This window comes from Nannospalax galili, unplaced genomic scaffold (genome assembly GCF_000622305.1).
Source record: "Nannospalax galili isolate Female #2095 unplaced genomic scaffold, S.galili_v1.0 scaffold167, whole genome shotgun sequence".
In the NCBI taxonomy this organism is placed as follows: domain Eukaryota; kingdom Metazoa; phylum Chordata; class Mammalia; order Rodentia; family Spalacidae; genus Nannospalax; species Nannospalax galili.
Window position 1 is genome coordinate 5,234,659 of NW_008358534.1, and position 26,963 is coordinate 5,261,621.

The 26,963-nt window shown below is 38.5% G+C and overlaps 1 protein-coding gene across 5 annotated transcripts in view; it reads left to right on the plus strand.

Moving 5' to 3' along the window:
- The window catches only part of Fgf13 (fibroblast growth factor 13), a 577,979-nt gene that overhangs the window by 438,063 nt on the left and 112,953 nt on the right, over window positions 1–26,963 (plus strand). The window contains exon 1 of one of the 5 annotated variants that reach the window (XM_008821792.1): window positions 19,641–19,805. The exons of the other annotated variants lie outside the window; for them this stretch is intronic. Within the exon in view, the coding sequence (XP_008820014.1) occupies window positions 19,778–19,805 (28 nt within the window). The 5' untranslated portion in view covers window positions 19,641–19,777. Of the gene's footprint in view, window positions 1–19,640; window positions 19,806–26,963 lie in introns of those variants that run through there. 5 annotated transcript variants of the gene reach the window in all.

Here is a 26,963-nt window from a genome sequence, read left to right on the forward strand (position 1 = left end):
ATGCCCATTCCCTCCCCTCCAACTCCTCCCATATCTCCCCATAACTTTTTTCTGATAACGTCATGTACTCTTTCTTCTTCTATGATTTATTTGTTTTCTTATGGGGCTTTTTGCTACTCTAACATTCCCCCCTCTGAAGAGGTAACCCTAAAATCTCTTAAGGATTAGATACAAGCCCCCAAATACTTTCAATATTTTTGGTCTTTGGAACAGAGTATGTTGCAAGAGACCCAAGGACATTTTGACTTTTAGCCAAGAAACTGGCTACTTTTCTTTGGGGTCTTTTTACCCTAACTGCCTAGCCAATTCCTACCTCCTATTCTTATCACACATCCTCTGAAGAGGTTACCCAAACTATCGACAGGGAATCAGGACACAGACTGCTCTGGGAGTCTGGGTAACTTTCTAAGAGTCACACATTAAAACAAACTCTCCCTCTCCCAGCAGCCATCAGTTGCCAATATTCCTCTGCTAGGAGTTGAACTTCTTACCCACTTCCCCAGTCCTTTGCTGAAATGTCTGGCTTAAGCTTTCATGGATCTTGTGCATGCTGTCATCATTGCTGAGTTCAGCATAGGCCCACTCTGTGCATCCTGGTCTCTTGTTAGAACACCAGTCTGATTGGCTTAAGGTCCACCATAATGACCTCATTTTAACCCTGCCGCCTTCTAGAAGCCCTTGTTTTCAAACACAGTAATTTTCTGAGGTACTGAGGCTTGGGTAAGCAACATAAAACATGGAAGTGCAATTAAATCCATAGAAACACGGTGTTAACAAGATATCATTTTTTCTTTCTCTGTACCTTTGTTTCCCCATTTTATCAAAAGTAGGTAAGAGATAGAGACTTAGAATATCATCTAAAAATAAGTGATAATATGAAATAGAAATAAATATTAATATTTCAGGAAATAAATGCAAATTTGTGTCAATTGCTACCAAATAGGTTTTCACAGTCCAGAATTATTTTTGAGACTATACTAGTGAAGCAATTTGAGCTTGTTATATATTTTCATTTATTTGTCAAATAACCATTTTGGTACTTTATATATGCCATGTACTAGGCTAAATGTGAGAGAAAACAAAAGAGTACATTCAACCATATTCTCTAATTAGTTTCATTATATTTTTAGGCATATATTCCAGAAGACATCGTTAGGCCCCACAGTACACAAATCAAAACAAATATTGAGTTTACCCATTCTTGTACATTTCAAATTCATTATTGTTTTTTCTTTCATTGATTTCTACATTCCAACAATAATTAAAATACCCTTGGTAGGCCAGGTATTGACTTAGGTGCTGGGGATTCTGAATGGACCCAGGATAGTTATCGCTCTCAAAAAGATGACACTGTCCTTTACAGATTAATTACACAATAGCATCACTTGCCAAATGATATAACAATTCATTAAAATTATATGTGTGTGTGTGTGTGAGAGAGAGAGAGAGAGAGAGAGAGAGAGTGTATGGGGGCTGGAGAGATGGCTCAGTTGGTAAGAGCACTGGTTGTTCTTGCAGAAGACCGGGGTTCAAATCCCAGCACCCACATGACAGCTAAGAACTGTCTGTGACTCCAGTTCCAGGGGATCTGATGGTGTCTTTTGACCTCCGCAGGCATTGCACAACACGGGTGCACTTACTTACATGCAGGCAATATACTCATACACATAGAATGAAGATAAATCAATTTTTTAAAGTTAAAAAATATAAAATGATATATATGCAACCTGTGACTAATCTGTAGATGAGGCAGTGAAGTTTGGCGTCCAAAGAGCCAATATCACTTGAGTGGAAAAATTCAGTGCATAATCTTTACACAGAATAAGACAATTCAAGACAATCAAAATATCTTTGTTCATGTCTTGACTGGAGTTTCGTCAACTTATACATGAAAAAAAAAAAAACCTACAAATGGCAACAGGTACCTTTACCCACAGAGCCATCTCACTGGTCCACTTACTGTCATTTCTTTTTTTGTTTTATTTAGCATAGAAAATTGTTTTTGACTTTAATAAGTGCTAAAATTAAATCTGTATCAAGGAAAGGTTTTAAAATAAATTTCTTTATGATATTTATCAATAAATTAACTTTAAAAAGATTACAGTATAAAATGGATCTGAGGCATATGGGTTATTTCATTAAATATGATGAGCATTTAGCAGAAGGTAGGATCCTAAGACCATACAGCAGGTTTGAGAATTCACCAAGGGGATTTCTAGGACACAGCATACAATTATGCTAGTGCTTATGACATTTTATATCCAGTGGATAAAAACAAAAATCAGCACAGAGAAAAGGTACAGGGGGAGAAGTGTGCAGGAAACTGGATACAAGCTTTCAAGAGTTCTCTCTTAGTGGTACAAGACAGGGAATGCTTACTTTATCTGGTAGCAAGTGTGTAATACATGTGAAATTGTGGCTAGCAGGAAAATTGATTAAATACCCAGTGTTTGGGGACTGTTGAGGATTGGCCACAAAGATGTCCTCTGCATGGTATGTATCCCATTTTTTTTCTGCCCAAAAATGGGTAGGTGCTTATCATAAAACATTTTGTACAAAACTTGAAATAGATGGAACTACTCTATCATTTAGAGAAAGCTTCATTTAAACCAGTGGATGAAAATTTTACTAACACATTTCCAGATATCAGCTATTGGAAAAATCACACAGACAAACCTTTCTAAGGACAGCCATCTGAGATCAGTTAACGTGGTGAAGTAATATTGAGGGGGATTTTATTTTTGGAAATGATCATTTCAGATAGTAGGGAAAAAATGCAGAAACGCAGTAGAAAAGGAAGAAAGTCTTCATCTGGAAACTGAAATTAATTTGCTGTTTCTGAGAGGAGTGGGTAAACAGTCAAGTTAATCAAGTTGAAAGTCTTCATGATGTATCTATTCTGTATTGAATTCCTACCGTGTTCTGAGAACAGAACAGGAAACCAAACAAATGTCCATGTCATTATAAAGCCCACTTGTCAATGGGTTTTGCATGCATATAACTAGATATATATCTGATAAATTTTTGTGGATGTTTTCTCTCCATTTTAAGCAGAACATCAACATTACATAAATTTAGCACACTTCTTAATTAGAGGAAATATAAGAAGATCACATTCTATCCAAAAATTGCAGGTAGGCCTGCATATTAGTGACAGCTAATGCTGTAAATGTTGATAGAGTAGATTGAATAGGAAATCATTTGATGTTGCTTTCATAAGAGACCTTACTGTTTTGTCAGTTGCAGGTCCCAATGTCAGAAATCCGTTTATGTGCTGGTAGCAAGATTTACTCCTCCTCCTTTTTTTCCTCTTCTTCCTCTTCCTTCTTCACACTGGTAAATGATGTTATGTTAGCTCTTCGGAAAGCATGGAAACACAATCAGTTCAGAAAACAGATTAGTTTTATTCAAACAAAAGAGTGCCATTAGAAGCCTAGTAGAATCTGATTGAGTCTGGTTACACCTAGAAGATTGCTGCTATTTTTGAGTTATTTTTAATATTTCTAATTGTGTGTAGGCATGAGTGTTTTTGTGAGGACATGTACCCATGAGTGCAATGCCCACAGAGACCAAAAGAGAGTGCTAGATTCCCTGCAACTGGAGTTAGAGGTTTTTGTGAGCCACATGATATGGATTCTGAGAATCAAATGTGGGTCCTCTGTAGGAGTAATGTATCTTCTTAATTCCTGAATCATCTCTTCAGCCCTGAATGCTGCCACTTAATGGACTGAACTATTTTTATAAACTTCGTAGTATAGTCAGGCAGGTCACGTCTCAAACTTTTCTCCATATTGACAGTGACTCTACTTAACTGAAGTCTTTCCATCAAGAAAAAATTATTTTCTCAGAAAGTCTTAGACTCAAGCAATCCCAAGGTTTGGCCACAGAAATGGAAGGGCTAAGATGATTATAGGATTCGTATGCTCAATTCTAAGGTTCCAGGAGCCTTACAGTTTGGCTTGTTTATTTTCAGCTGTATTAGGCTCTTGGAACATAAGCATGCAAATAGGGAAGATTCTTGATAAATCAGGTGTTTTATGATGGCTACACTGTAAATTCCAAAGTACAGCTATCAAAATTGGAAAGCACTTTGGGAACTTGCCTTCATCTCACCCAATTCAATAAATCCTCACATATTTACTGCAGTCTGATAATTAAAACTAAGTAATTGACACTGTTTCCCTTCTGCTGCAAGTGGCTGTCAGCTTTTGTTGTTGACAAATGCATGAAAGAAACAAAGAAGGTAGGATTTGGGCTCATGATTTCAGAGGTGTTGGTCCATAGTTAATTGGCTTCATTGTGTTTAGCCTAAGGTGAGGCAGAACACCAAGGCAGAGAGGGCCGAGTGGAGAAGAGCTGCTTACTTCGTAGTAGTCAGAAAGCAGAAAAAAAGGATCAAGGGGGGACCAAATAACAGCGTGTGTTTTTCTTCGTACTTGCCTGGTTACCCACTTCCTCCAAGGAAGTCTCAATTTTTACCTTTCACCCCTTCCCAATAATGCCATCATATTATGACTCTATCAAGTTGGGAAGCCAATCATCATTTCAGAGCCCTCTCTCTTGATCCTAGGATATCTAGAAATGCTCTCAGATACTCAAACTTAGGTGTGCTTTTACTGATATCCTAGGTATCAGTCAATCCAGTCAAGTGAACAATCAAGATTAACCATCACCATAGCTAAGAATCAGCAAGGAGGAAAAAAGTAAAGCAACCTTCCAGATAAATACAACTCCCCCCCCTCAGCATTTAGTATTTCAAAATGACAAAAAAATCAACACAGGCTAACACACTTACTGAACGCCTGTTTAGATTTTTTTAGTGCCTAGAACCATTTCTGGGATCCATTATTCACCCAGTAAATATCCGATAAATGAGTGGCTGGATTAAACACATAAACACAATTGTACTTAGGGAGAGTATGAAAAACAAAGCTAACCTGTAATATGGTTAGTTATCTAGGTACATATTTCACATTTTAGATTCATTCCTGATTTGCCTACCAAAAATCATCAATAAAAATGAGTTATGGAAGGTGCTGATTCAAACAGAGATACCTCTGATTTTGTCTGGCAATGAATAAGAGCCTCAGAGGATGAATGTCTAAGGAATAAATTGTTGGTGAAAATAGGTTTTAGATTAAACCCATGGTCTCTGCTTCAATCAAAACAATGTGAAGGATTTGTATACTTTAAGATTGTTATATAAAGTGGAAAGACTCAGAAGCATAGGCTCAGGAAATAGGCAGCCCTATATATAAACTCTAGCAGGTAAGTACTACTGATGTTTATTCCAATTCCTAGATGTGCCATCCATAGACTTTTTAATCACACACCTCTACCTGAGCATGTATATTTTCTGGTTTCTTTTTGTTACTATGTTAAGATACCATGACCTAAAGGAACTTGGGAGAAAAAAGGTGCATTGCACCTTAAACTTTCAAGTAACAGTCTTTGAGGGAAGCCAGGGCAGGAACTCAAGGCAGGAAGCTGGAGGCAGGAGTTGAAGCAGAGACTACATAGGGACACTGCTTACCGACATGCTCCTCCGGGCTTTGCTCAGCCTTCCTTCTTTCCTGCCTTCCTTCTTTCTTTCCTTCCTCCCTCCCTCCCTCCCTCCCTTCCTTTCTTTTATGTTCTAATGTATTTTATTGTATTTTTGTGGATTTCATACAGTATATCTTAATCATATTTAGATTCCCCCACCCCTATCTGTCCCCCAACAGTCTGCCCGCAGATTTCATGCATTCTGTCATAGTTGGTGTACTCAGATGTCCCTCGGCGTGAGTTCATCCACTGGAGCCTGTTCAGCATATCTTGCATCATTTAAAGAAAATCAACTCTTCCTCACCTAGCAGTTATCAGCTGCCAATAATTCCTCAGCTAAGGTTGGGACCTCCTGCACATTTTCCCAGTTCTATATGAGGTTTTTGTTTGATTCAGTTTGCTTGGGTCTTGTGCATGCTGTCACCATTGTTGTAAGTCCATATGAGTAAGTCCCCAGAACCCTGGGAGACTATTTCCTAATGGTCATGCACCACCCCTGGCTCTTACAATCTTTCCACCTCCTCTTCCAAATGGTCCTTGAGCCCTTGGTGAGTGAGGTTTAATATGAGTCCTATCCAGGAATCCCCATTTCCACAGTGTCTTTTTCTCTACACTTTAACCAGTTGTGGTCTTCTGTGTTCATCGCCCTTTGTTACATGAGGAAGTTTTGCTGGTGAGAGTTGAGAGATGCATTAATATGTGCTCTGTCCCCTGTTCTGCTGTGTTCTGTGAGCCTCAGCTATAGAGGTTCCATTATAGATATGTCGTTTGGGGATGGGCAGCTCACAGATAGTTATTGTCTGTGCGTGAGCAGTTGTGGATCAGTCTCCATCTGTTACAAAGAGAAGCTTCTTTGATGACTGTTGACTGGCATACTTGTCTGTAAATATAAGGATCCATATTTAGCATCTAGAAGAAATTACATTTGTCTATTGATGCGACAGATGCAAGGTTTTCTCTAGGATCTATGACCTCTCCACCATGTATATTTGGCTACATTCACAGTGTCGCACATGAGCTCTCTCACATTGAGCAGACTTTAAGTCCGATGAGATAGTTTTTGATTACCTCCAACAGAAAAGTGCCACATCTGCACTGATATAGTTTTCTGTGCCCATCATTGCTGTAGTTATTAGGCTTTAAACCTGCGGTTGGGCCACTAATTGATTTTTTCCCTTAGCATCTTGCTTATTACCTTCTAAAACTATGAAAGCTAGTTTTCAGTGAGGAGGCATCCAGGTCAGTTCCAGGTCATTGCTCCAAGTTCTGTGTCCAAAATAAGTCCTGTCTTCAGAAATAGGGACATACCTTCAAGTTCTGGGAGGTAATCAAGGGATGTGGCAATAATCTGTGTTATTTGGACTACCCTCACCAGCAACTTGAAGGGAGGTCTCTCGGGTCTGACAATTCAGGCTGGGCCTTCCCACATCACTCAATAATCAAGAAAATACCTTGTAGATGTGCACACAGTGCAGTCCTACAGACAAAATTCACCAATTGAGGTTCCTATTTCTCAGGTGTCTCAAGTTGACAACTGAAGCTATCAGTATACATGGCTGGATATTATTAATGTTATGATTATAAACAAGCATACATATTTAAATTAAGTGAGGAAAATAAATATGATTGAAATTCTAATATGTTTCTTTTATATCTGTCTCATCTATTCCTGTGGCTCATATAAGAGTGAAGAAATCTTCCTTATGATACATCATAAGTGCTCTATACTATGTGTTGCATATTACTAAATGGTTTCCATTCTAGGTTCAGCTATCTGCTAGATAAATCAAAATAACTTCTACTATCCATACTCTGAAACTTTTTGTCATTGGTAAAATGGCTTAAATAATAATACTGTGTTGGGATGCATTAATAGCAATTGCCACAATGTTGATGATGATGATAATAACAATAACAGTGGAAAACAGGATTAATTTTCCAGCTTTTGGATGAAATAAGTTAGGTCTCACAATTACATGATTCTTTTTAATCATGGATTCACCACATATATTCTCGTTGGTATGATGCACTCTATGTACAAGAATCTGAATTAGAATTAGCTCATACTGGACATTCTATTCCAGCTTCTAAACATAACTTCCTGGTAATGGACATGAAGAGAAATTGAATGGCAGAGGGCATTTACTGTCACCAAGCACATCACAAAAAGTGGTGCCTTAAAAAAGTGGTGCCTTCCAACCATATAATTTATTAAAACTGTACAGAAAGATGCAGACAAGAATGATTTAAAAGCAAGACCAAGAGACACTTAAAGTGGGTAAAAGGTGCCATCGAATGTACTAACTCCCCATCTCATTACCTGTGATACATAGAATTGCCTTCCCACTCACCCCCTTCCACTACCTGAGTATGTGTCTAATCTTCTGAGCATGGATCACTTTTGACCCAAGACAAAATTGAAGCTTAAAAATATCTTTGAGGACTCATATTTCTCTTTTTACCCCTAGATCTCAGGTTCTGATAATTTGGAGAATAATGCATAGGTATACTGTGCGTTAGCAAGGAAATGAAAGAGTGAAGGAGAGAAAAAAGGAATAATTTCCTACCCTCCCTTTCTTTCCTCAACCCTTGGCACCCATCCCTTTCACCAAGATTGTCCCCGGTATTGTAATTACAAAAGGCAGTACAGAAGTCTAATCCAGTATAATCTTGATCTCTCAAGATCATAATTCATGAACCTTAAGGAGCTGTTTTCCTTCTAAAACTCTCTCTCATTAGTTTCTGTGACACCATCATATGTACTACATTTTTGTCTACCTTTTACTTCTCTTATTATACATGGTGTTGTATTGTTTTTGTAGGCCTGAAGGATTCCTGGAGGTCTGCTAGTCTTTATGTTGAAATCCAAAAATTCTACTGTCAGTGGAGGAATGGCCCAGCAACAAGATGAACCCACCAGTTAGAGAGAAGGCAAGCAGGCAAAAAGTAAAATCTCCCTTCTGCCATGACCTTTTATATTGGCTGCCATCAGAAGGGTCTGCCCCCATTTAGGGTGGGGCTTCCAGCTTCAAATAATCCAATCAAAGAAGTCTCTCATTTCAGTTAATTCCAGATCCAGTCAAGTTGACAAACAAGGTTAGACACCAAATGTATATATTTCTCTCTCTCTCTCTCTCTCTCTCTCTCTCTCTCTCAATGTATGGGTGAGTGTGTCTACACATGTGTCATGATGTGTGCGAGAAGGTCAACTTGAGGCATTAGGTTCTCTCCTTCTACTGTGTGGGTCTCAGAGATTGAACTCAGATTATGAGGCTTAGTAGTATGCACCCTTACCTCCTAGCCATCTCGCCTGCCTCCAATTGTGATGTTTTTAAGGATATATCCTGAATTCCCTTCTCAGCTTGATGTATACATTCTTATTAGAGCATCCCATCCACCTCTTCCTTCTAAGATTGCAGTTTTCATCTCTGCTCACCATGACAGATCTGCCTCACCAGTCCCATTCTCCCTTTCATAGTCCAGAAGTAATATTTCTAGACCATGGTCACTGCTATGTATTATAAGCATAAAAACACTAAGCTGTGTATGAACTTGTGTACATGCATGTGCTCACCTAGGGCACAAAACAATTAGTTGACAAAGAATCAGAAACTTTGCTATATAGTGGTCACCTGCTACTCATTTTTGCAATAATTTTAGACAAGCTTACTTTCCTCATGTTCGCAAACAAAAAACTGGGAGAATGAACTCCACAGTGCTCTTATCTCAATGGATGATAGCACCTCAGCCATGTAGTAACTTATTCAGAAACTTTAGACTACTTCTTGAAACCTTCTCTTTCACTGCTCCATCCTGAGTCCTTTCCTACCTTCTAGAGATTCTATCTCTACATTGGCTCTGAAGTCTCTTGCATTTTCTGTCTCGGTCTCAGTGTCTTCATTTGGGCTATTACCAGTGCTCTCTGGATACATGACATTCTCTAAGATCTTTCTTCCTCTAGTTTTGATACCTGTGGTCACCCAGTATATCCATCTTCATGCTGTAGCCACTGAGATCTTGCTAAAATGCTGCTCTGATTAGGTATCTATTTCCCCTCCTCCAAACCCTAGCATAGTTCCCCCTAGCATTTGGCAGTATTAAGTTTCTTTGTGATCCAGGAACCCCTACAGGATCTGACCCTTAGCTACCTCCACAGTTTAAACCTTAATGTCATCCATAGAATTCTGTGCTTCACCCATTCCTAACAATATCAGACTCTCAAACCTTAAAGCCGTAGTATTTGGATCTTGTGCCTGAAATCTTCTTAAGATTTCACCCTCCCCTAAACTGACATGACTAAGGAGCAGAGGCCTTCAGGACTCAGCTTCTAAATCCTGCTATAAGAAGGACTTCTCTGATCACCCTGAGGCTAGGTTGGGTAGAGACTTACCTTCCTCTGTGATTTCATAATGCCTTATGTCATATGTCTGTCATTACAGTTACCACTTCGTATGAACATGCATGTATGTTGGTCTCTTTCCCCTGGGAACTAAGAGCCCATTAAGGTAGAGGCTCTATATGGTTTCCTTGGAGTCTGCCAGTTTCTAGAACTCTTTCCCCCAGGTTGCATCCTTCCCCCAGGGTTGCCTTCTCAGATTCTAGCCTCCCAAAAGAGAACTTCTTTGTATTCCAAGTTCCTATTCCATATCTCACCTTCCACTAAACACTGGACTCTGAAGGGATCTGAAAGGTTATAGATCTAGGTTATATTCAAAAATGCTTCCACAACAGCCTACACAACTACAGATTAGGCACTCACTAAACCTGTTGGTTTGCTTTTCATTGGGAGAATGTTATTTGCCTTTGTTTTTTCTTTCATAAAATCTCATTTGCATTTTAATGTTATTTTTATTGTAGTAAGAACATATAGCATGATATCTATCCTTTATCCTTTCAAAATTCAAGAATACAGTATAGTTAACTATAAGCATAGTCATACATAATGCATTTCATCATGAAAACCACTCACTCCTGGTTGTACAAACTTTTTTAAGCATTGTATAATTTTATAAACTCTGACTGTTATCTTGCCTTCCACATTAGACAGAATTGTCTATAATAGAACCAATAGTATGTGGTGCAAGAACAATGTAGGGACTAGTAGAAGCACAAGGAATTCTTGAATTTGTGAAATGACAATTGAATTATTTCCCTTTCCATCTCTTCCAGTTTCTTCAAAACCTAGAACTGTTATGAAGGCCCCAAAGCTCCATTCTTTCTAGGGCAAATAGACTGCTCTCTTCAAGGACTTGGGATTTCCCATTTTCTAGATGCTGGGTATCAAAAACCTCTTTAAGAGCCCCATCATTGCCAGCTGCCAGTTGACTCAAGAAATTGCCTCAAGGCTAGTCCTGTGTTCTCCCTCCTTGTACCATCTGCACACGGGTTTCCCACAATACCAAATGCATTTTCCATCTTATCTTCCCTGGACGACCGTCACCTGTTCACCTGTCCTTTTCTTGCCAGACTGATTTCCAGGTTCCTTGCTTTCTGTTGAGGGCTATCAGGCACAGAGACCATTCAGGACTATGAGAACCCGGCTTATTCCCAAAGGCTTAGCTTCTGCCCTGAATAGGAGGGAAAACACTGATAACTTTATAAAATAATCACTACTTGCCCCTCCTGTAACCCTACAGCCAATTATTTTAGGAAAATATTTAAGCAATAGAACTAGATTCAGAGACAGTGCTGCAGGCTTTCCTAGGGACTTAGAATGGGTATATAATTTTAGTGTCCACTCTTATAGTGAAGTAATAATTTAGATCCCCATCACCCTTACCTGTATCTTTTTGTGAGATGGACAAGAGGTTTAAGATATTTTTGTTTAAATAGATAAGTTTAGAAATGTACTATATTTATAAAATACCTATAATTTTTTGTTTTTATTTTTTTAACCTTAAAAAATTTATTATTTTTTATGTGTATGCATGTATTGCCTGCATGTAGGTAAGTGCACCCATGTCATGCGATGCCCACAGAGGTCAGAAGAGGCTGTCAGATCCTCTGGGACTGGAGTTACAGACAGTCGTTACCTGCCATCTGGGTGCTGGGATTCAAACCCAGATCTTCTGCAGGAACAACCAGTGTTCTTAACTGCTGAGCCATCTCTCCAGCCCCCAAACATCTATAATGTTTGATGCAACAAATCATATTGAAGCTTCCTGTCTTCCTTCATATGTCTGTCTCAGCTCATTCTCCATATGTCAGCCCTGGTCACATTTCTGAAACAGTTAAATCCTCTGGAGAATAAAATTCATATGGAGTTTTTGTGTAGTGGACACAAAAGCAAGTGGGATATTATTGAACCAAGCTCCTCTCTTTGTAGTGGATAGGATATTTGCCTGCTTACCTTCTCTGCGTCCACTATCCTTATAGAAAATAAGAGGGAGGTACAGCTCTTTCTGGTGATGGCAATAAAGGCTTCTGATGTGACTGAGGTTGGGTGTTTACTGAGCAGCAAACTCATTGAACTGGCTTCCTAAATTTCCTACACAACTAGTATTCATCAGCACAATCCTATCTTGTGTTCCCACTCTCACTTTTACTGTGTACAGGATCAGTTTATATAGGAGATGGGAGTTTGAACACTCCCAGGTATGTTCTCATAGGGGAGGCTCTTGAAAAATGGCACATATATGAGTCCAATATGATAGTCAGATGTTTTTCATATCTGAAGGTTTCAATTCTAAGGAGAATGATTTTACTGGGCTATTGTCACTAATTATTCCTAATCTGTTATACAGTGGACAGGCTATATTAGCTGCCCTGAGGCCTTCTTGGTGATCATCAAACTCAGAAAAATGAAGAAAAACAGAATTCATCTGGTTACTATGGAAAATAAGGAACAGGTGAGGTTAAAGAGGGAGTCAAGCATGGACTCTGTTCCCTACATTTAGCCTCATCACTAGCTAGTCTGTGCATGCCAAGGGACTGTTAATTTTCAGGTATTTCACACTTCTCAGTGTGTACACAGCATGCTTCTAGAATTCTTTATCTCCTCACCAACAGACTGCATATGCCTTATGAACACCTGTTTGACTTTCAGTGCCAAGTTTTACTATCATCTGCTCTATGAAATGTTTCTGGCTACCATTTAACTGTATTGACTCCCACAAGCCTTGTTCAGACATGAATCTGGCATTCTTTAAGATGCTATGGATTGCTTTCCACAGATGTCTCTCAGTTCTGGATCAGTTACCTCCCACCAGGACCCTGATCATATTCATTCTTATATTCCAAGCACCAAGAAAATTTCAAGCATTCAGTAGGCAATCAGGAAATATTTTTAATGGAAAAATGAAAAAGATGCTTCCCTAAAATAAGGAATATATTCAACATTGATTTTTAAATTGATAGGATAATCTTCCAAACAAATGAGCAAACATGACTAAAATTTGATTTTTATTTGCCTATGGTAATGTGATATGAATACTGATTCTAAACATTTATTTTTTTCTATAAAACACTTGAGAGAAATAGAAATGGTGGGTGATTGTGGAAATGGAACATTGTTGGCAGGTGTTTAGAATGCAACTGAAATATACTTTTTATCCACAAGGGGATGCTATAAACACAGAAAGAAACCATTCTCTTTAATTTTATACTTCAGAGAACTGGGAATTGCAGACACCAAGCTAACTTTTCTAACTTCCCTGCACTGCATATAATTGCGGAAAGAATGAATAACCCCCCCATCCTGGATAGAGATTACGTCTGTTTTAAAACAAGCCTTACCTCTAATGAGTATGTACATACACTCAGACACAGACACCTACCGACACACACACACACACACACACATACGCACACACACACACACACACACACACACGCACAAGTGCACACACGCACGCGCGCGCGCACACACACACACCTTTAAAAGACGCAGGCATCAAATAAAAAGGTATACGATTTGGGGTGTGTGTGGAATTCGTTCCTTAACAAATTTAGGCATTATGTGCTACCTCACAAGCAGAATCAAGCAGAATAAAACTGTGTGCTATATTGCTTTTACCTCTTGACAGTATTTGAGAATACTCTTACAGGTATCAGGGGTAGGACATTATTCAGCTCTTTTCACATAGATGTAGTGATGCCAGTGTGTAGACACTACCTCATATTTGTTTCTTAAAATTACCATAATAGGGAGCACAATCAACAAAGTCAATGTTTGTGGAAGCTGACATTGAAAAACACTTAGTCCAATTCAATCTTGTCTTCAATATCTTATGTCCAGTTTCTGTCTTCAGCATATATCTCTTATTATTTGGATTTGGTGTGATGTTTGACGACCGTGTTCATGGCTATCATTCATTGTGGACTGACCATTTAGACTTCAGGCTGTGTGTGTGTGTGTGTGTGTGTGTGTGTGTGTGTGTGTGTGTGTCTGTGTCTGTGTTTGTGTCTGTGTATTTTCTATAGCTGTAACTCTAGCACATGGCAAAGGTCCTAATATAAACACTCAGTTAATGTTTGTGGATTGCTGCTTATTGATCTGTTTTCACAAAAAGCTGCTGCCAAAAATGTCAGAAAGGATAATGGTGAGATTGCAGAAGAGACAAGTGAACGGGCAAAAATTGACTAAGGGTAAGGGAAGAGGACTAACTGTCATTGACTGCTCACAAGGTACCAGGCACTGCACTGAGGACTTTATATGAATATCTGATTAAACTGAAAAATAGTTCAATGAAGAAATGATTGTTACCCCATTCTTACATCTATTACCTGCTTTACTTTAAATTTGACTCTGTTATATATTTTAAAACACTCAAGGAAATTATATTCTTAGATACATAAAGGATGCCTCTGTGATTTTCTTACTTCAGGGATTTTTGTGTCGTGGATGGAAAAGCAAGTGGGATATTATTGAACCAAGCACCTGTGTTCGTAGTGGATAGGGTATTTGCCTGCTTACATTCTCTGCTTCCACTATCCTCATAGAAAATAAGAGAGGGAAAGAGCTCTTTCTGGTTGATGGCAATAAAGGCTTCTGATGTGACTGAGGTTGGGTGTTTACTGAACAGCATTACTTTTCTCCCTGGGACTCCTTGGTCTTGTACAAAATGACTGCCTTGTTCAGTACTCATGGGCTTTGAGAAATTGGATTCACTGGAGAATACTTAATGGAGGAGAAGAAATTGCCACTAAAACTTGGTTGGGAGAAACTATCAGAGAGGTACACAGCAACTGCCAAGCAAGCTTCAAAACCTTTGACTGTATTCCAGCCAGTCACTAGCTAAATGACTTAGGACAAGGAACTTCATGTTGTTACCTAAAGTTTTCTCACCTGAAAAATAATAAATAAATAAATAAATAATAAATTTTTAAATGCAAACAAAATTAGAAAACTCGCATAGCTATCATGAGATCAAATTAAAATATGTGTACTGTTGGAACTTCCTGGGTTTTCTCATTTTGTGATTTTTGTAAAAAATAGACTGCATTCAGGACTCGAGAGATGGCTCAGCGGTTAAGAGTGCAGGGTGCTCTTGCAGAGGATACAGGTTCGGTTCCCAGCACTCACACGGCAGCTAACAACCATCCATAACTACAGTTCCACGGGATCTGACACCCTTTTCTGACCTCCATGAGCGTTGCATGACACAGGGGCACTTATATACAAGCAGGCAATATACTCATGTATATCAAAAATAATTTAAAAAAACAGACTATCCTCTTTTTAAAAGAAATTTATTGAATTTTTGAGAAGTTCATATGGTGTATTTTGATCTTGTTCAGCTCCCCTTCCCCTATCTTCAGGCCCCGTAACTTCTTCCCTGCCCAATTTCAAGTCCTCTATTATTATTACATTTAAGGCTTATCAATAACAGACTGTACTTTGTTCAAACTTATTTATTCTTAAAACAGACTGCTTTCTAAAGTGATTTTAGGTTCACAGAAAAACTGATCATGAAGTCCATTGAGTACCTGTGTATACCCTGCCCCCAGATACATACCACCCCCAAGCAATACCCACTGCCAGAATGGTACATTTTTTTTATAGTAATGATCCTACACTGTCACTCAAAACCCCAGTTTACATTAGGGCTCACTCTTTATTTGTGGGTTTTGATACATGTCTAATAAATGTATCTTCCTTTATAGCATTATACACAATGTTTTCATTTGTGCTCCTCCTATTCACCCCTTCCTCTTCCTATTCACTCCTTTGTCTTCCCAAACCCTGGCAAACACTGACTTTTTATTATCTTTGTAATATTGCTTTATCTACAGTGCCCTGAAGTTAGAATCACACAGTACACAGCCTTATCAGATTGGTTTTATTTGCTTAGTAATAAGCATCTAAGTTTCTTCAATATCTTGTCATGGATACTGGATTTCAATTCATTAATACCCAGTACTTTTAATAGAAAACTTATCTGCCCTTACTCTTTTAAATTTCTCCCTCACAATACTTTTTTCTCAGGCGAGACATAAGTGCAGTGAAGATGCTCAATTTGCAGCAAAATGTTCTTATTAATTAGCCAAGAACCTGTAGAGACAAAGCAAGCAAACAGTGTACTACAAATCTGTTTACACCAGCTTCTGAAGACATTTTAAAACAATTAAGCTATCAAGGAGACCTAGAGACACAGCTTTACATTTTAATAGGAAATGATTAAATCTCAGGCTTTATTGCCTTTGATGTGTCTGGGCTGGAAGAAGAGGGCAGAGTATTGATTGGGGCCTCCAGGAAGGCAGGAAGCTTACTTAGGCTTTTTGACCACAAAGCTATGAAAAGCTTGAAGGTCTGCAACCTTTTGGACTGGGATTAAAGGCCACTGGAAAGAGAGTTAACTAGATTTGTCAGTTTCTGTTTAGTTGGTCTCTTCCTGAAGGGACAGATGATAAATTGTGACTTCAGAAGGGTATTATTGGTTGAATGGCATGGAGGTAAGTGGGAGGAAGGGAGGAAGGGAGGGGGAGAGGGAGGGAGAGATGGGAAGGGAGGGAGAGAGAGAGGGAGGGAAGGAGAGGGAGGGAGAGGGAAAGGGAGGGGGGAGAGAAAGGGGAGAAGGAGAGGGAGAGAGAGAGAGAGAGATATTCATTAGAGGATGAGTGTCAGCACTGACCTCTGACCAAAGCAAGTGATTATTGGAATTAAAACCATCATATGAAGTCACTGTCTACATCAGTTAAGCTGAACTCCATTTGATAGCCTGTAAATATGTATGCCTTCAGTATAGCAGCCACACAGTTTCAGACTTCTAGTACCCTCACCATTGAGGATACGACCATTCCCTCTTCATTTAATGCATTCACAGTGTTTGTCAGATTTCACCTGATCCTTGCCCTCTAGCCATTCACAATCCACTAAATGAAGAATCATATAAACACCTTATCAATCACAAGAGTAGAACTATAGAGGCTTCTGTTAGGTATGATGTGACCAAAGACGATGCAGTCAACTTGAGAGGTGAAGAAGCTGGCAGAAAAGTCTTCCTAGAGAAGGATGAACAATGCAGAAAAGATCTTGAACAAGCAAGTGGATATATGGATGAACCTTTGTACATTCAGAAAAATTAAGCAGGCAGTATATAATTAGACATGGTACATTGAAACAGGAGTTACTTCAGCCAAACCTCTAACCTCTTCCACCTAATTACTTTGTGAAGGGCAGGAGACCTTAGTCTTAAGGTTTTAAAATTGGAAACAATAAAAAATGTTGAAATCATTGAACTGTATCACCACATACGACTAGTTTTACCAGGTGGACACTGTATCCCCTATGCTTCTCTGTTGCTTAGAATCATTCTTTCCATTTGCCATGACACCCAAGTTCATGCCCATTGGAGAACAAGGCACTTGTGTCCAAGGTGAAAGTACCTTTGCAAAAGTTGAAAATTTGTGCACATTTTTAAATCATATTGTTTTCCTCCAGAATATCTACAGAGTAGCCATATTGAAAATGAAAAGAGGGAGATTCAGACTGCAAAAGTAGGTTTTTGCACTAAGGGGCCAGGTTACTCTTGCAGTGGAGTTATAGGCAGATAGAGAGGAAGGAGAATGAGGCCACTAGTGACTGAGAATTACTTCAGGGGAAAATAGGGACTGAACAGCAAAAATAAATTCATCTGCTTTGCAACTTGGCTGGGCGGTCGGCCCTTGTTTTGTGTATTTCAGTGCTGTCTAGACATAGAATTACTGACTTGCTCCCATCCCCGAGGACCCCTTACATGCTGCATTCACCAGTACAGCACCATAGAGCCATTAGAAGGAGCTATGGCATAGCTGAAAGACTGGACGTTTTGATAAGACCTGATAAGCCCACTCACATGGAGATGACTTAATTTTGTCCTTTGGGAAGTGCCTTTTTAAAAGAGCTCTTAAATTGGCCAAGAGAGGCTCCATATTAGGGTTTTCTATTTTTATTTCAAGGAAGTTGGCATCTCTCCTTGTAAGGAGTTCACTGAAGCCTAAATTCTTCCATTAGCTGTTTTAGTTTGCAAACAGGGATCTGAGCATTTGCAACCATGTGTCTGGTGGTCTAAGCAGTATCTCAGGGTCCCAAACAGCAATGGGTAAGAACCCATGGCTACATTCGGAAGCTGATCATCTCTCTGTACTTTTTCAGGCATAACTGATTATTTAACAATTGGTTCTCGGAAGGGATAGAGCTAGTGTCTGAAGCAAATAAAAAGCACAAGACCCCTTGTTCAAAAATTGTTAATGGATTTCAAAACAGCAATAGGAAAGCAGGAAATGAAGTGCAGGACACTTTTGAGAGCAGTGCTTTGTATATCCACACAGGTCAGGCATACTGCAAGTCAGTCCTGCCTTTTAAGGAAGAGTTTTTCTACCCATTTTGGTTCTAAGGGATCCTGGTGTTCAGGTCCTCGGGCTATGGATGGCTACTGGGGAGTAGGGGAGGGTGTTTAATGTTAGAGAAGAACAAATTTTCTCCATCCTCCACAGCCTGCTGAAATCCCATCCTCACTGCTAAACCAATTCTGCTTGAGGCTGAATCCCTCTGGGAGGGGTAACATTTGCAGCTGATGCCGTTCTGTTAGACTCTTAGTGTTGGATGGCAAAGTGGAGGGAGAGAGAGCACCAGGCTATTTTGATTATGCAGTAAAGCTTAAGGAAAAATATGTAAGTTCATGGAATGCTTCTGAATATGCATAATTTTCCTTTCCATATAGCAGTGAATATGGGTGATGGGACTCCATAAATATAGCTCCCCGTGGGAGTCAGTAATTCTTCAATATTCATTGATAGTGACAATATTCAGAACTTGAGACAAATTTCATTTTTTTCTGACTCAAGGGAAGTTTTCCCAGAGTCACACAGAAGGAGAATCCAATCTGTTCAATAGGAAAGACTCATTTGCTCCCAGAATAACTTAAATTTCCATCTGGATTTGCATTTTTAACCAAAATAGTGGATCTTCCATCAAGCAAAGAATTTCAAAAGAATGACAATTTAGTGTTTTGCTTTTTTTAAGTTTAAATTCTTATATTAATAGTATGGGGTGCTTCAGTAATTTGTATTGTATAATGCTAAAAGTCTATTAGTTGCTTTTTGTTATATTTGCTTGGAAAGCCTTCTCATAGATTACTCATAGTTTCTTCAAATTGTTAACAAATGGCTTTTTTAATGAAAATGTGTATTTTTTATGCAAAACTTGAAAGTTCAGGTAGAATTTCAACATTTTACAAGTAATGTTCAAAGAGTGAGCAACTGTAATTCTTGCAAATGTCCGTTTTGCTAGTAGCGTTTTCTATTCATCAATAATTCAATTTCAAAATAAAAGACACATTTCTACATCCTCAAAGCTACTGGGGAGCCTTTCAGACTACAAGATTCCTGACTGTAGGAGACACATTTACCAAATGAGACAGCTTAGCTACAAAAGCTTGTCTAATGTGCTGAGGGATCCTGTTACAGTCCATTTTTCGTAATTCTAGAAGGCAAAATAAAATTTTTTGCTTGGAAATAATAAGTTTAAGCAAATAGTATGGGCCAAGCTTATATCTGCATCCAAGCAATGGTCTGATTACTGCCAGAACAGTACTGCTACATGATGAATCATTAATGATCTGTGAGAGTCATAATGGTCTGTCACTAATGCCCATTAATGATCTCTCTATACCGCGAGTATGAGCTTGATGTTTCTGGCCAGTACCTTGGAGAATACTTCAGATATGCCTCAAACTTTCTCTGATCGCCTCTCTCTCTGTCTGCTCCAAATGTAGACAGCACTTGTCTGGGTAGGAGCATCTTATAAAGAAGCATGGCTTTGTTAAGGAAGTCTTATTCAGGTAAGAATTATTTAAGCAATGTTTTTGAATGACACAGATTTGAAAGATAATCTTGGACATTGATGCCTTTGGGGAAATGAAGAAATTAATGATGGGGAATCTTTCTGTTCAGGTCATTTTTCTTCATGGATTGTACAGGGATTCTCAGTTCTCTGGATTCCATAGTGTTTGGCTGTTCAGCCTAGACTGAAAAATGAAACCTTTGTTTTGTTCTTTTCTAAGAAGTGTTTAAGATATTGCTATGGAAAAATGAATGTGTGTATGTTCGTTTGTTTAAAGCCCTATTTGCGTTTAGAAAATGCTGCGCTGGCTAATTCAGGAGCAAGTCTCTACTTCTAGCCTTGCATTTACTCTATGCACACATCACAAACATTCATTTTAATTCATGCGGGAGGAAAAGAAAAGAAGTCACCATAATTAGGTTTAGCGTATTTTTCTTTTAGCTTAGTGACAGGAAATAAAGAGAAGGTGACATGGACTTAGGGAAAGGTGGATACAATCACACAGTAATTCTGAGAATCCCATTAGCTATATCTTCAGGGAAATCACAGAAGATAGACACTCCATAATATATAAAGGAAACTAGGAGATGAGGTGCTCCTCCATGGCGGCACTGAGATGCAGGAGCCAATGGAACCAACGCCCAAGAACCTCTGGCTTGTGGAAAAACAAACCGAGAGGGAGAAGGTCGCCAGAGCCAGTGGCCACTTTCAAGCCTCCTTGAAAATAGCAAGACAGGGATTCTTTTGGAGTGTTGAAATTGCTCCAGTGGCTCCTTTTTGATGGGAAAGTTTAACACGTAACTAAATGAAAAAATGACATCATTTCTTGGAACATTTTTTTTCAATCCTCTTATAGCATGAATAAAGCATTCTCATCAAATATTTTCATTATAACCCTTTGCACTTTCTTTATCATTGAACTTGAAAGGATTCCAGAAAATGCTAAACCTTCTGAATGTTTTATTTTGCTAGAACATTTTGTCCAGATGAGTGATTTTTCATGGGGATATTTTTGTTCTTCATGATTGTTCCCTGTCCCCAAATTCTGAGTAGGGTGTATGTATTCATGGAACTAAGTGGAATTAGTGGGGTTTCTTTCTGAATACCTTACAGGTTCTGTTTGCTACTTGGGGTGGTCTTGAGCAACTCTGAGCTAAGGTTTGGATTTATCTGTCATGGTACATGGCTATCATTTCTTTGGCTATTTTGAATCTAATTTCCCATATAAAAGGCGAAAGGGGCTCACTTGAAAGGGTAGAACAGCCAAAGCAATAATAGTGATGAATAGAAGTACAGAATTTGTGATATCTGTCCAGTGTTTAACTTTGTATACATATTCTCACAACCCATCCCTCTGATAAACGCATTAGAGCTTTCACCTGATAGATGGGGGACAAACTTATAATGATTCCTCAAAGAAGGAAGGATTCTATGCCCCCTAACTTGGGGTATGACATATGTAGCTGAAACATTTATATCTGTCACTCTCCTTGTAAATTATTTCAGTGAAATACATGCATAAATTCATTGCTGAGTAAGTATGTGACACTGAATTCTTGCCAATCAGTTTTTGCATTGACGTGTACATTTATTAATTGGAAACAGCTATGTTTCCATCTAAGCTGTTGGGTTAGATTCAAGTACAAACCAAATTTATGCTTATAAATGACTTCTAGAATGACTGATGAAATGTTACAAGACCATTTTAATAGATGTTCGTGGAAAACCTAGTCCCTTTCCAAAACTGAATGCAAACTAGGGTACAGATCAGCAATGCCTACAGCTATTGTACTTGTTTCATATTCTTTGAAAACAATATGAACAGTAAATGATGTGATATAAGAGAGTTGCTGAGTTCATGGTAGCATAGTACAAATGAGATCAGGAGAAAGGCCTCTGCAAAGAATGGCAAGGAAAATGAGTTAGTTTATTTCTTTGACTTCACACAAGAAAGCACTTCACTTGTCATACATATGCAGGGCAATCTGATTCAGTCATCACACCTACAATCTCTCTAAAGAACTCATTTGAACAGCTCTCAAAGCAAAACTATTCACCTAAGTCCCCGTCCTCCATCCAGTTTAGTCTGATGACTTTCACTTGGCTCTTGCTGACGCTAAAGAACAGACGGTGGCAAGCTGTGTGTAAGACTTCACAGCCTGAACGCCCTCATGATTTTACTTACTTAAGGAACCCAAGTTTTGTTTCTTTATGTTTAGTTTGTGGTGTGTGAGTGTGTGTGTGTGTGTGTGTGTGTGTGTGTGTGTGTGTTTGTAGACAGGGTACTATACAATTTAGACTGACCTTGAATTTGCTATGTTGCTGAGGCTGGCCTTGAACTCCTGATTCTCCTGTTCCAACATCCCAAGTGCTGTGATTGCAGGCATGCGTCATCACAGCTGAATTTTGGTCTATGGTTTTAATCATATTTCTAATATACTATATTTTAGGTCATATATTTGAAACAAATGGGCTTGCCACCTTCTGCTTATCTGTGACAGTTCCTTCAGCTTCTCAAGGTCCCTATATGTTCTTTTCTGTTTGGGACCATGTATGGATCTTGTATTCACTGACCATTTTTATATCTGCCTCATAATCCAAGTATCATATTGACTTAGACTTTTCAAAATATGGAGCACATGAAGTCAGATTTCACACTCTTTAGGGACTATAGGAAGCAACATGTTTTGAAATAATTTTCTTACTACTTAGCCACTAGTCAAATGATAAAGTCATTGGGGCTTGTTTTTTTTTTAAAATTATTGTGTATCTATGATATGTGTGAAGTATGTGTACATGTGCCATGGTGTACATGTCGGGGCTGGAGAACAACATTCTATGGTTGGTTCTTGCCTTCTACCTTCACATGAGTTCTGAGGATTTGAACTCATGTCATAAGATTTTTCAACACAAGCACTTTTAGGTCCTGGGCCATCTTGCCTACCCAAGTTATCATTTTAAATGAGCAATTCTTTAGTCCATTTTACATGGGATGCACAGACAAACTTTTAGCTATCCACTCCTTCCAAAAACTGAGGCTATTTTCACCTGAGCACTACCTGAAAGTGCTATCTTATAATATGCAGTTCTGGTCTGGGGACACTGACTTGACACAGTGGGCCTTAATACCCAGGGCAGAGTATATGGGTTCCAGTGTGGGACTATGGGAGGCTGCTGGTGGGGATGGGGCTATAAAGATGACTCAGATTATTTGAGATATTCTGTATGAAATACAACAAAATTTAATTAAAACAAATTAAAAAGCAAATAAATAAAAATAATATGCGGTTCTGACTGCCTGGCTCCTAGATTGTGCTTACTAGATAATCAGTAGGTTTTTTTTGAGTGATTATATATTCGATATGGCCACAGACAGCCCTGAAATATCAATATATTTTCACTTTGAAATTACTAAACGATATATGTTGATCTTATAGAACAGCACCAAAAGTATTCTCCTTAATTCATATCTTTAGAACACACAATGGTAGTTTGTATTTGCCATTTACAGGAAAGAGGGCCTCAGTGTAGAAAGCATTCTGAAATGTCTCCATGGGGTACCAGTCTCAGAGAGAATGATGAATATGCTATTACTTTTCACTTCACCAATTCCACTGGTCAAGGCCTATACATGTAGGCATGTGTCAACTGACAGTAGAAGCATGTCTTGCAGTATCCAGTGAAATCTTTCCAGACAATTATATACAAATCAAGTTTCATTTGAAATCAACCTTGGGTATGTGCTAAGAAAACCAACCTTTTTATACATGTTTCTCTAAAACCAAGTTTATCTTGTATAACCGACATATTTAAAGGATAACTGTTCAATATATCCACTTAAAAGTTTGTATTATTTAATACTAGAATGAAAGCAACATTTTGTTGTGAAGAATAATTGATTAAAGCTTCCTAAGCCCATGTACATTTTAATGTAATAATGCCTTATTTGCAGAAACGTTAAAAATGGTTGTTTAAAAATGATTACTTTGCAAATAATAGTGTCTCTTACTATTTAGTGGCTACAATCTGATTTGAAAAGTAATATTGCCATCCAAATTTAAAACTATTATGAAGGACTTGTAGCTAGTTTTGATGCAGGAGGCCCTTATTTCCTTTTGAACGCTTTCCTTCATTCACAAGATTTTAGCTGCTTTGCTGACCTATCTGACCACATGAGACTTCTTTAATTCCAACACTATTCACAATTTCCAAACCTCCACTTCCTAATGGAAATGAGAAAGGACAAATGGAGACTTCCATGCTTTCAGTTACCTGTTTAACTGAGTATGTGCATACTTTCTAGGCCCAAAACTCAATGTGTTCCCCATGCCAACTTCCTATGTCTACATCAATACACAGACACCATGCCCCAATTTGCCTCTTTCCCAGCACACACCATTCTTTTCCCTGTTCTTAGAGAACTGAGTTAGGTTTCAGGGGCCTCTTATTGCATGAGATCATGGATTCAACTTCAAAAGTAACCCAGGTAATGGGTAATGGCCAGAGGAGTCATAGTTGAAAATGTTTACCAGGAATTTTTCTTTGACTGATGATATACTTGTATCTCTGTAAATATCAATAATATTTTTATAAAATCCATGGTTCAATATCCTTTATAACATTTATAGTTCTAGGGGCTAGAGAGATGGCTCAGCAGTTACTAACACATACTGCTCCTGCACTTTTGCACAGGACCCAATATTGTTTCCTAGCATTCTGGTCAGGCAGCCCACAACTGCTAGTAATGCCACCTCCAGGGAATCTGACACCCTCTTCTGGCCTCCTAGGTATCCACACTCATGTGCTCATCCACATACACACACATATACATGTAATTTTTAAATAAAATAAATCTTTAAAATATATTTGTAGCTCTACTCAGGGATAACTGCATAGAGGAGAAAGAAGGAAAATGTTCAACTATCATACTAATGTCACTCATATAAGGTCTCCAAATGCCACATTCATCATCTTCCTTTCTTATTTGAAAACCTTTCCTGTTTTCACTTTGAATATCAACAAGCTCTGAGCAGAGAGAGTTGACATTTTTTTATGAGCAAAGTCCATAACACTATCTCAACATACTCTTCCAATTTTAATTTCTTCCTTCACGAGGCAGACTACTTCAGCCAATCCAGCCTCTTTCACTGAACCCAGGTAATGGGTAATGGCCAATTGTTTATTGTGTATTCCTGCTATATAGAGGCCTGTCCATGATGTACTGGATGCTGAGGAGGGTTCTAAGATGAAATTTCCATAGAGTCTGCCTTCCAGGAAAGTACATCCTGGTTACCAGGCTAGCTTATAGCAGATATATCATGAAGAGTATTACAATGAAAATACAAAAAGCCACGGAAATCAAGATTAGGAGAAATATCTCTGTTAGTTAGATTTGGGAGGCTTCACTGAGGAGATGCCGGTCATGTATTTATTCAGTTTTTATTTTGAAACAGGATGCTGCTGTGTCAATTTTAGCCAAGGACTTAAATGCATGTGTAACATCAGTGTATGTCCTCCAAGATGCCTATCCACTTCCTCACAACTAAATAGGATTTTTTTCCATGCCTAGAACTCTGATAATACTTTCTGGTTTAAATAATCATATCACATTCATCCTAAATTCCCTCATATTGTAATACCAGTTTACTTATCTTTCCCAGTAGATTATAAATTATGGGAAAGCATGACCCATAGTCAACATTTTGGTTAAATTTTTATAGTATTTATTTATTTGCATGTGTGTGTGTGTGTGTGTGTGTGTGTGCGCGCGCGCGTGCGCGCGTGCATGTTTGTGCACATGGTTGCATGTGGAGGTCAGCAGACAGCTTCCAGGAGTTGGTTCCCTCCTTCCATCATGTAGGTCCAGTGAATCAAACTCAGGTCATCAGGCTTCATGACAGTTACCTTTCTCTTTTTTTAATATTTTATTTATTATTTTTATTTTATGTGTATGCACGTATTGCCTGCATGTATGTAAGTGCACCCATGATGTGCAATGCCTGCGGAGATCAGAGGAGGCTGTTGGAACCCTGGGACTGGAGTTACGGAATGTTGTTAGCTGACGTGTGGGTGCTGGGATGTGAACCCGGGTCTTCTGCAATAACAGTGTTCTTAACCGCTGAGCCATCTCTCCAACCTGAAAGTTACCTTTCTTCACATGCTGAGCCATCTCACTAGCCCAGCACTTCATTTTATTTCACTTAAACAATACCGCTGGACTAATAATAATAGTAACAAAAAATGTCGTTTACATGTGAAACCCTTGGCTGGGCACTGACAATTGCTTGACTTCCTAGTTAATCACTGTTTCACAGAAGTATACTAGGATAATCGGGAAACAAAACAAGTTGCATTGATTATTACTAACCAGGAGCATAACACAAAATGTACTGTAATCTCCTAATGAGCTAGACAGAAGTACACCCAAGCTGCAAAGAATCTATTTGCCTTCTTTCATTAACTCACAAATTGTATACTGCAAACTTTCAATGCTCAGGCACTGTGCTATTACCTAGGAATAAAGTACAGAATAAAATATGTGTTATATAGTCTAGAGAAAACACAAGGAGCTTTTTAGTCCCATTCTCCCAGGTCATACCATAACTATGCTGCATATACTAACATTACAAACAAGGAAAAGTGAATGTAAGAACGTTGTCAGATTCTTATTCTCTCCTCTCCGTAATATTTCATTTTTGAAGTATGTGAGACACTTGCTCTTTGCCTTAGAAAACACATTCTTTGCTTTTCTTCATTAAGGAGAGGTTGCATAAATAATCACCATAATGGTTAGACTGGATGACCAAGAAATGACTATTATTTATTTATTAAGCCTCAACAATGGGCTAGTCTCCAGCTTAAATGTTCCATAGGTATAACTAATTCTCATCAAAGCCTGATTGGAAGTGGTTAGCCCTAAACACATGTACACACAAGAGCGACTAAACTGACTCAGTCAATTAAATATATGTATATATGTATATATATATCCACTTATATATAAATTCATGCATGTATATGTAACAATAATCAAAGAAGAGGTCTTGAAATAGAGAGTAGAGGGGTTGTGAGAACAGTTGGAGGACAGAAATAGAGGACTGGAAAAGCATTAAGCACAGTCCTCACATGTGAAATTCTCAAAAAATAGAAAAATTTT